The 11,071-nt window shown below is 50.3% G+C and overlaps 2 protein-coding genes across 2 annotated transcripts; both read right to left on the reverse strand.

Annotated features, from left to right (window-relative positions):
* Window positions 1-5,216: 5,216 nt before the first annotated feature.
* Window positions 5,217-5,656, reverse strand: MIND_00872500 (CxC2 domain-containing protein; the record flags this gene model as incomplete). Its single annotated transcript, XM_037365384.1, has 2 exons — window positions 5,217-5,320; window positions 5,365-5,656. 2 exons carry the CDS (start codon window positions 5,654-5,656, stop codon window positions 5,217-5,219), a joined length of 396 nt encoding a protein of 131 aa, XP_037218626.1.
* A 353-nt stretch (window positions 5,657-6,009) lies between these two features.
* On the reverse strand, window positions 6,010-6,768 carry MIND_00872600 (CxC2 domain-containing protein; the record flags this gene model as incomplete). The annotated part of the gene is made up of 4 exons (XM_037365385.1): window positions 6,010-6,187; window positions 6,234-6,318; window positions 6,362-6,643; window positions 6,690-6,768. The coding sequence occupies 4 exons, from the start codon at window positions 6,766-6,768 to the stop codon at window positions 6,010-6,012; spliced, it is 624 nt and encodes a 207-aa protein (XP_037218627.1).
* Between the last annotated feature and the right edge of the window lie 4,303 nt (window positions 6,769-11,071).

Genomic DNA, 11,071 nt, shown 5'->3' on the forward strand with positions numbered 1-11,071 from the left:
AGAGACGCATGGTACTGGGGTTCCCGTCGAAAATGGCTTCGGCCTGATGGAGTTCGTCGTGGCCGAGTGTGGAGAACAAGCTTTGGGCGCCACATTCGAGGAGTTTTTGGGTTTTCACGCGCATAGCGTCGAGGAACGTTTTGAGATGGCCGTTGGTGCGGAGTTCCTCCCACTTGCGAAGTAGGACGAGGGTCTTGGCCATCTCTTCCTGCTCGTTGGTCGTCTTCTTATGATCTTTGTTGACAAGAGAAAGTCAGAAATGCCTTTTTCCTGTCAGGAAAATACCAAACGCACCAAGAAATGCCAAATGAGAGTCACGATTGAGACTATAAATGACATGGAAACCTTCGAGAGTGGAGAAATCGCAGGTGTCGTCGCGATTCAGACCACAGGGGATGCAAGGAAGACCAGCCATGAGGTGGACACAGTCGCGATTGAGGACTTTGCAACAGTTACATGGGCCGATGAGCTGTTTCCCGTCAAGAAATTGCAAGATTTCGAGTGGGAAAAGTGACATACTTCAAGACTCGCACACATTTTGAAGATGGATCGATAGACTTCGTCCCACGAAGATGCCGCTATAGAGGATAGGGATCATGGGCTCGTTGACGATTTGGGAATACCGTTGTCGGTCATGGTAGAGGGTCAAGACAGACTTTTCTTAGAGATGGAAAAGCTTTTATTCGACGAAACCATTACAAATTCGACCACACAACATCAAGGACGTTATCTAGGCGACCGATCGGAGTTGCTACTGGTGGATTGCTGAGAAGAAGACATGTGGGGAGTTGTGGATTGATGGGAAATCCGCAGATCTCGAACAAAGATTGTCGAGTTGATGAATTGGGAGGGAACCCAAGTCCAAGATCGAGTCAAAATACTCAGGACTTTGCATTGGGGACTTTTCTCAGATGAATTTTACTTAAGTTCGGACGAGAAAGGAAGGCAATGTGAAAATACTGATTATTTTGCCGGTCGTAAAGTACAAGCAAAGTACTTTTACGCCGGCCGCGCACTGTGAAATATACAAAAATTTTATAGTCCGTAGACTTTCGACCCGCCGACGAGCTCCCAACCATCGAGATGCAACCGGAAACCAGACCAAGGGGATCTCACCCAGATGTGGATGGGCCCGCCTCGTTGGAATCGGGTGGAGCGATGGGCATCTCCGTGTCGCCCAGCAACTCGTCGTTCTCCTCCGTCTCCTCGTCCTTCTTGTCCTTCTCGTCCTTGGGACCGTTGGGATAGTTGGATCCTACAGAGGAAAAGAGTGTTAGCGATGGGAAGCTGAGGAGAGAGATGTGGAAGTACCTTTGCGAGCATTGGCAAGGAGCAGCTGGTTGAGGACCGCGGTCGCGGACTCGTCGCCAGTCTCGAGAAGGAAGCGTCGCTCGAGGCCTTCGGAAGAATGGATCTCGACAACCGACTCCAGGTGCCACTGGAAGGATTCGAGTGTCGTTTGACCGAGGACATCGCCAGGCGATGGGCTTCACGAGTCTGCGCTGCCAGCTCGAAGACCTCCTTGAGGTGGATCAACTCCAGATGAGTCTCGCGGTTAGAAGACGCGATGAGAGGCGTGAGATGCTCGATGACTTTGAGCATCTCGTCTGAGGAGCGTTGGTGGTCGCAGAGGTGACCCTTTTTGCTGTCGTGGTTGCAGTTGTCGCAAGGAACACCGTATCCCAAAGGAGTGCAGTCTCGGCGGAACATCATGCACATCAGGCATGGCCAAGCGGGAAGAGGGGGCTGGTCCGGGAACGCTCTCTTGAGGAAAGCAATTGGGACGGGTGCGGACTCGACGTAGTAGGGCTCGAAACCCTTCGACTGGATCGTCGATTTGCCGGGGTTAGTTGAGACGGGCGAGTCGAAGGTCTTCACGAGGGCCGTCAAGAGAGAGGCAACGCTTGGGTAATGCGGGGACAAGACCAGCCGGACGCGATTGTTGGGGGTGAAGGAAAGGGATGTCGCAGATGAAGCCGCGCGGTTGGAAGAGACGAACCAAAAGCTGGTTGAGCTTATGGGTGTGTGCGGGGTCAGACGCGTCGAGGGGGGCGTTCGTCTGCCGGACGATAGCGGAAATACCCATCAGCGCCTGGCACCAACTCATCGTTTAGCTCCTCAGCATCGTCAAACTCCAGCACCGTGCCCTTCTCCTTGGCATATTTCGACTTTTTGGCGGGTGGCTTGCCTGAAGAACGAAGAGTTAGTGGAAGCAAGAAGTGAAGGAAGGCTTGAGAACGTCACGGGTGGACTTGGAGACTTTCTCTGGAGAGACAGTCTCTTCTCCAGAAGAATCTTCACGAACACGCTTATGGACGGGAGCCTTGCCCTTCTCTTTCTTGACAGCAACAACGGACTCTGAAGAAAAAGAGTGTCAGTACAATCCGGTTTGGGGGAAAGGGAGATGAATAAGACGTACCATTGTCGTCATCTTCACCGTTCTCTTCCTCGGACTCGACTGGAATGACAACCGGGGAGGGTTGCTTGGCCTTGGGTTTGGGCCGAGGTTTTGGCTTCTTGTCGTCGGCTTGGTGTTTGGCCAACGAGCGTGGAGGCTGGGCAGTTCGAGCTCCTTGAGCTTCAGCGTCGCCGGCATATTGCTAGGGAAGGCTTCGCCGGAAATGTCCAAGTAATATGAACCAAGGTCCTGAAAAACCGAGTCAGATAATCGAAAGGAGGAAATAAAAGGAGATACGCACGGTGAAGAGCGCAAATTTACAAGTCAGGAACGCCCAGTCCTTGTCCAACTCTTTGGAAGGGAGCAGGTCCCGCAATTTGATGGTCAAGTCGACGAGGAGCACGATATCGAGGGATGCATATTCGGTGGAGGCTCGAGAGGGATTCGGTGTATTGGAAGATATAGCGCTGGAAAGGGGTGATCAGAAAGGGGAAGTGCAGAGAAGAAAACGAGAAGACTCACGAAATACGGGAGTACTCCGTTGAGGTGCGACACGAGAGGAGGAGTTTTCCAGTGTGGCTTGAGGGCAGGAGTAGACGGGTCTTCGGCGGTGACGCGACGGAGGGTGTTGAAGAAGGATTGGCCGGCCTTGTTAACGAAGCAAGACCAGCAGGGGTTGGAGGTCAAGGGGATGATAGGAGTTAGAGAGTCGTCTGACAGAGAGGGCGAGGCTGCCCGAGCCTGTTTCTTCGACGGGGAGGTCTTTTTGGTGGATATGGTGGAAGAAAGAAAGAAAGAATGGGACGAAAAAAGGGGGGCGGACAAGCTTTATACGCGAGCGTAGGGCTGTGAAGAAGAGTGAAGAACAAAACGTGACAGCAAGGACGCTTCTGAAGCTTAAACCACATGCACCGGCTCCGGGGAATTAACTTTCTCTTGCGCGCAGTCGCGGAACCGCTCTATTTGGTTAGCAGCTTAAGTGTATTGGGTGAATCTGGAAACCCGCGGTAGAATTAAGGGAAGCTTGCGAGACGGAAAGGGCCGACCGGGCGCCTGAACGGAAGCATTCCTTTGTCCGAGGGCAAATCAGTGATCACGGCAACGCCTTTGCTTGGCAGAACCAAAGATCCGACAGAGAATGTCAAAAATTTGAGTCCGAAGTGTCGATCCTTGATCTTCGCTGACGGCAAAAAGTGAAAGATGGAGAGAATTCATTGATGTTGTTGAATTCGAGTATTGCCAAAAGACGACTGGGGACAGTCGAGATTTAAAAATGGGGAGATGATAAGCCGCAGTCTGGGACAGACCAGGAAACGACTATTTTTGTCGATTTTGTTGCTCAGCGCACGTCTCAGAGTTGACATGAGTCCCGAATGGTCAACTAGGGAGTTACCTGCACAAGAACATATCAAAATCCAGTCAAATCCTATCAAATCGCTCATAGTGATTCCAAAGTCTTGACTAGGAAAAGTTCGCAGAGCCCGCTTCTCGCTAGAATCCATCCAATTCTATGCAAAATACCCAAAGGGAGTGTATTCTAAAAGGCATATTCGGTTTGGCGCTCAGTGGAGACTCGAAATCGACAACTCCTAGACTAGGGCCACCCCTATCTCTGTTGGTATCGACGACTGACATCATTGGAACGTGGTTTCGGATCATGCTGGAGGATCGGGAGTGCCAAGGGACGGTTAAACGGTGAAAAACCTACTCAATTGATTGGGGCCTGGACCTGTGATCAACGGCGACTCTAAAACACTGTCGAGGAACTGATCATCTGAACATTGGAAATGCGCCAGGAGAGTTGGGACAACTACCGCTGAGGCCATACGCACAAGATACGAGTTATGGGTGTCAATCGAAAGCTGGGAAGCAGAGCTATCCACTTATCCTACTCAAGATCGAGGGATTCTTCACAAGCAAAACTAGATGGTCGCGAACACGGAAGATTTACACAGGTCATTGACTCCAACACACGCGATACCAGTCATCTGGACCTGGATTTTCGACTCCGGGTCGTATGGCGAAACGATACCTATACAATTATGCACATGGACGACTTTTCTTACTCGAGATTTTCCCTGATTCTATCAATTTCTGTTTAGTATTTATACCTCTGTTTTGTATTTGGCAGGTTCACGGATTGCCCCGCTCTACTAGGTGCATCTGGGGATCTAGCTCGTCAATTTATCTTGCTAGCTCTTTCGAAATAGTATCATCAGCGTCGAAGGATTATTGGTTGAGGGTTTCGGTTGCCGTTTAAAAGAGAGTTCTGGTTGCTGTTTATTGGGTTTCGGTTGCTGGTCGAGAGTTTAAGGCAGTTAGTTCCTGACTCGAGACAACTCAGAGGGTTTAAGGCAGTTAGTCCTGATCCAACGAGTATAAACTCTCCGGGCATCGTATTGGCGCTTCTCTATTGCTGAGTTTCGTCGATAGTACGCTTTGGGGCACAACAAATCAACGTTTTTCGCAAGAAACTCGTATCAACCCTACAACCTTACACATTTGTGCCAAGGCTCTGTTCACAGGGGTCTGTTCTCGCACAAGGAGTCGACGATATTTTGGGTTTTGTGACTTTCCCTACTCGACATTATACAACTTTCTCTCTATCTCAAGTGGAGTTTTGGTTGTTTTTGTTAGTTTGGTTAGTTAGAGGCTCATTTGCTTTGTCCCCACTCCGCACTCATCACCGGCTGTCGAGACAGGTCATCAATGCTACAACAGGTATTCAACGTCATGCATACCGAGCTTCCCACCCTGGACTTCAAATGGATTCGTCTGGGTGTTATCCTTATACCAGGCATCCATCATCTTGGCCCATTCACGTCTTTTTTTTAGGAACGCTGTCGTCCAGCTCCTGGAATTCAATGCCCTGCCTTTGACGCTCTGCTACAGCGACAATCAAACGTCTTGCAAGTGTCCGCCCTTGCAAATAGTGAGCTTAAACTCTCAAAGAAACCTTAACTGACCCATGCTCCTGTTTTTCTCAAAATTAATCAGGTTGATCTTGTCCTCCAGGACATCATGACGGGCGCCTTCTCCCATTTCCTTTGTCGACCAACTTGCGGGATTGAGTAGGCTCCACAAACGCTCGGTGCTTTCCCCATCCGTCTTTCCAACACCCAACAAGTACCTAAGCGCAAACTGAATTCGACATTTGGGGTCATGAGCTTCAGCATGCCAGACCGGCAGTCCGTATTGCAGGCGAATACGGTCCAATTCGGTGAATATCTCTTCGATATCCACGCCCGTTGTCTTCATTCGTGCGACGCGCTCAGGAAAGTATACTTGCCAGTGACATACGATGTCGTATGCAAGCAAGACCCACAGAACTTCCTCGTCTGACAGAGTTGATAGCACGGTCCAATCCACGTTTCCATAGCTGGCACAAAGAGTTAGTATCCAAGTTGTTCCTGGCATCAAGCAACTTGCCGTTCTCCACGTTGAAGGTCTCCCATCCCTCGACGACGCACGAGGCCGTGCCGTGCACAGACACAACCAACTACGCCAGAAACTCTCAGGCCAGTGGTCAATTTGGTCTCCTTCTGCAAAAGAGCAGCAAACGCAGCACAAGCCTGGACCTGAAGTATCGCATTAACATGGAATAGATTCGACTAGAGCGCACTGACATCTTTTTCGTCAACGAGCGTTTTGATATGTTCTTTATATGGTCCAGATCGCATGAAGTATCCCAAGCCATCGGTCAACGCCGGATCCATGCGTTCTCCAGCACGAAGCTTGTTCTTCAGGCGGAAATTGGCATCGAATGCCAACATGAGCTTATACAAGTATCTGCACATTTGTTGGTCAAGAATAGTTTGATTAAATAGCTACTCACGCCTTCGACTCCGGAACCTTGTCCCATCCGGAAGGCAAGTTACGAGAAGCATCTGGGCATGCCCAGCAACGCACAGCCAACGCCCCTGGCGGCGTAGTTACAATTCCATTGGCTTCATGCCCCGCGACCTCCACGCTTCATCATTTTAAGATAGCTGTATTGTCGAGCCATTCGACCGAAAGCAACGCGACGATCTGGGACCTTTTCCAGTCCGGTTGAATCCGTCAACTTCTCCAACGTGCGCACATAGTCTTGGACATTGATTTTTGCGATGGAGCGCAGGAAGCGAAATGTCTCCAAAACGTTGAAGGTTGCACAGGTCGCAGGGTTTGTTGTCGTGGCCGGATACCACGCATTTGAAGCAATTGTCTGACGGGGTCGAATCCGAACGGATTCACGCAGCCACAGTACTGCACGTCCAAAGTAAAAATGCCATTGACATCGATGACCACCAACGGTCGACGGTTACTGGGGAATGGGCATGGGGCACCGTCATGACCAAGTTGATAACAGCCCGCCAAACCACGAGCTCCATGCTGGATGGGTCCGGCATAAAACAAGGAGGCCTTCGTCCAGAAGTGACCCGTCCATTCCTAAACAAGCTAGGTAAACAAGTAACAAAATCGGTGAAGAAATAAATACCTGCAATTCATGGAGCGGCAATTTCTGATGAGCGGCTTCCACACAGGTCTCACAATGGAGTCCGTCCCCACATTGCTTGCAGCGAAAAAAACGGAGCCCCGTCTCCTCCATATGATTGGCTTGACAATTCACACATTCTTGGCATGCGTTAGGGTTTCCGAGACCGTCTCTTCGTAGCATTTCCTCCAGAAAGAGAGCCGTCAGTGGTTGCCACATTGCCATAGGATCGTCCTAAGGGAATGAGCTTCTGTATAAAGTCGTAGTATCAACCGACCGATGCATAACGTTTTCTCTTCAATGTCGATTCTTCTTCCAGTTGAATCTCCAACGACGACACAGTATCCACCAGCTCTCTTACGTCCTCCAGTTGCGCATCTGGGAATGGCATCCAGTCAGCGAGTTCAGGTTGAGTTTCAATGACCTCTTGATTAAGGCGAGCCTTTTTTTTAGGCGATGGATTTGTCTGCTGGCTCAGCACGCGCTGTCCATCCAGAGAATAATGAACTTGTAGGTGGTTGAATTCCTCCCTCAGCGGCGTCGTCAAAATATGTGTGTCGCACAACGTTGGGGAGTCGAGGCATGCGAAAAGATGGAGGCATCAACTTGATGCGCTGTCCATTTATTTCACGACAATTATTTCTTTTGGTCCATAAGTAATTACAGGCTACTCTGCGTCAACCTTGGCTGGCGAAGTTGGGGGAAGTTCAGGTCGGGTTGATTCCTTGACCTCCCGTCGGGCGCTATGTGAAGATAATGGCAGTCATAGAGACTGCCCGTCTCATCGGACAAGGCCCATCCCCAGTCCAATCCACATTTTCATAACTGTCCAAAAATGAGGATCGCATTGCTCCCATAAGCCAAGAACTTGCCGCTCTCCAAGTTGAAGGTTTCTTGGTGTTTCGTGGATCTTGTGCAGGACATGCGACTGCGGCTGGTAGATTCGCATCGTTTCAAAGAAGTTGGTCGGAAGGGGGCACCTCGCGGCGTCTGAAGTACAGTGTAAACCGTCACGGCTGGTGGATACAGCTCGCAACGTCCGAGAGTTTCGCGAAAGGGCTTTAAAGTACTGTGTAAACCGTCACGGCTGGTGGATACAGCTCGCAACGTCCGAAAGTTTCGCGAAAGGGCTTTAAAGTGTGTAAACCGTCACGGCTGGTGGATACAGCTCGCCAACAGCTCGCAGTGTCAAGGAACGAACTAACAATCGGAAGGGACCGCTTCCGAGTCGTCACATCGTCACCTATCGTCACACCTCATCAGACTTCATCGCACCAAGGTCACGATTCTGCCATTTTCTCAGTCTGGATCGTGTTGCGAAGGTACACGCTGAACACTGTTCGTTTCTCATGTCTGACAGTTGGCTGCAAGCACATTCTCACCGTGCTCAAGTTGTGCGAGCGGCGGCGACGACGACATTGAACACTCTCTTCCTTGTTGCTGGATACTCTCTTCCTTCCTCTCTTGTTGCTGGCTTAGACGCTAAGACGCCGGGTCGGGCCGTTTCTCAGATCTCAAGACTAGCTCAGACGCTAAGACGTCGGGTAACAACCATTCATGGCGTCATGCGAAATGTCGACGTCCGGAAATTCATTTGTGCGGCTGCTACCTCTCAGCGCTTGATGAGGAGGAGCGACCAAAGGTAACTTAGCTCCCACCAAACCGGTACTCGACGTTAACCTCTGTTATCAAGACCTCCCCAAACATTATACTGGTCTTGTGCGAAATAAGCCCGCAATTTTTTTCGTGTTCAACGGCGATCGGGCTGTCATTTACTCCATCCCCAGTCAGCGGCAAGCCCCTCCCACTTCCTCGAACAAAACGCTTAACGGCGAGATGGCCAAAACGGCCTGGCTTAATATGGACCTACCTCACTTGTTATTTATGCCTCGTTTCCACATCTTGCACAATACTCTATTGAAGCCGCTGGACTTTCAGATCGGTGCAACCCCGCAAGAGGAGCTTGTTGTCCCGCATTTTCGTGGTGCGCAGCACGTTCGAGTTAGGGGGTATGAAAGGTGACTTGCGTGATCAATGGCTCCGACTCGAGGGTTTTTTTGCGAACGACCTTGACTTGGTTAGATCAAAATGTTATGAAAGCGCCAAAGGCTCCGACGGAACTCAAATCTAACGTTCGTCCGTGGCACTCTCTACCATCAACATTCGGGTATACACAACACTTTGACCTTGAATCCCCACAAGATCTACACAAAGCTGTCTTGCAATCTCTCCATGCTTTTCGCCCGCTGCTTGGGGCTATCACATTATTGACTCTAGTTCTCGATGACATTAAAATGCCAGGATGGCGCGAACGCTATATCAAGGAGAGTCAAGTGGATGCGGCACTGTGGGACGAACTAGAAGAAGTCGTTTTCCAGATTGCCCGGGACCCATTGGAGGTATCTTAGACTTTTCAAGCCCAGCAGCAATCGAGAAAGCTCGGTCTCTGGATTGGCTATTCTCCATGATATTGAAGAATGACATTCGTGTACCCTTGTATTTCTTCTTGAACAGCACCGATCCCCGTTGTTCAATGCTCTTCCCTCCATGCGATGTTACCACCTTTCTGTCCAATCAGAGCACATACAGAAAGTTCGCAATCTTAGTGGCCAAGATGCAATCATGGAATGGACATTCATCGACAACGCTAGGCGCCGATTTGGAGTATTCCGCAATGCTGATTTCTATGCAACGTGCGCTCAAGCTGAGGAACTGCCAAAGAAGCCGCCGCGCCGGGAAATGCCGCCGGTTGATCCGAATAGCGGCCAAAGATTCGGCGAGAGTTATCAAGATTTTTTCCTGCGGCGCACCAGACACAACACGGCGATCAATTCCGCGGAGGAGAAGGCACAGCTTAAAAAACGACAAGAGCGTGTCACGAAGATGCAAGGACTGGGTCCGAGTTCGAAGAACACACAGGTTTTCATGTGGAATGCTTATGACGGCTTTTTGATACGCAGACCGATAACACATTCATTTGCTGTCAGTGTGTGGAAAGATTATGAGCCCTATCAACGTGTCTATGATGTGGGCTCGAATCAATGGGACCTCTGTCCTGGAATCAGGACTTGGGAAGAGAGCACGGCTTTGACGACAATCGCAGATGATCCGGCGAGGACGAGAACCAGTCAGAACTCTGCTCCGGGCCAAGCAAAAACTCTCGAATCGGGTCAAAGTTCTGATGATCAGTCCGATGACTCGAGTCTAATTCGGGCCAGCTGGAAATTCCAAACTCTCAACTTGAATCCCATCCGGTGACTTTCGACAGCGAGTCTGTAGCGAATGGTGTCGGGGATGATGTTCAGCTGGAGCCTGACGACAAGCTGGAGCCTGACGACAAGCTGGAGCCTGACGACATCGAGTCTCAAGTGAGCGACTTCGAGTCGAACACGGTTGGGATAGCCAGTGTCAGTGATGTTGCCGACGACTCGGATGCCAGTGGTCGACCTGCCTTCCCAAATCTTCCCGTAAATCTTCCGGATAACATGTCGTTGTTGCTGAACGATGGAGGTGGAGCCTCCGCCAATGTCGTCGCTTTCTACGAGTCTGAAAGAATGGACTTTGAGACAACGCAACTGGAGTCTCTGACAAATTGGGATGATTGCGGTGTCGTCTTAGCAGAGCGCTTTGGTCATATAGAAAATCAATCCTTCGACGCTCCAGGACCTGAGGTTATCTCATCCGAGAACTGTTTAAATGTGCTCGGAGACCTCCGTTCATCGTACCTAGTGTCAAATTCGACTCGAGTTCTATTCCAGGAGATTGCAAATGCAAAACCCCTAGCCGAAATCCCAGCAGTGTTGCTTGATTTGGCCCAGGCGGAAGAAGAGACGCACCTCTGGAAAGATCGGGGGATTAACGTTGTTTATTTCCGACAACAAGACGCTCCGGTCCACGAAAGAGCCGCGTTTTCGTGATAACCCCCCGTGGAAGGAACAGCGACCATGGCGAAAAGATTCTGCTTTTCAGTGCGACCACTGTTTTGCACCTCATTCGACTGAGATTTCAAGACTGGGAAGATCTATTGTCGGAACTTGTTCATCTCGGTTGCCCATTCCATATCATACTGGCGAATTCCAGAATCTCATATGCTCCTAGATACATGAGATGGGTTGGTCTTGGGGTTCGTCAAGAGGGTTATCGGCCATCTCGACTCGATTTCTTGTCCTATGTGGCCCACCGAGACCGATTCCTTCACT

The sequence above is a fragment of the Mycena indigotica genome, assembly GCF_014461135.1.
Source record: "Mycena indigotica strain 171206Taipei chromosome Unknown Mind.scaff0007, whole genome shotgun sequence".
NCBI classification, from domain to species: domain Eukaryota; kingdom Fungi; phylum Basidiomycota; class Agaricomycetes; order Agaricales; family Mycenaceae; genus Mycena; species Mycena indigotica.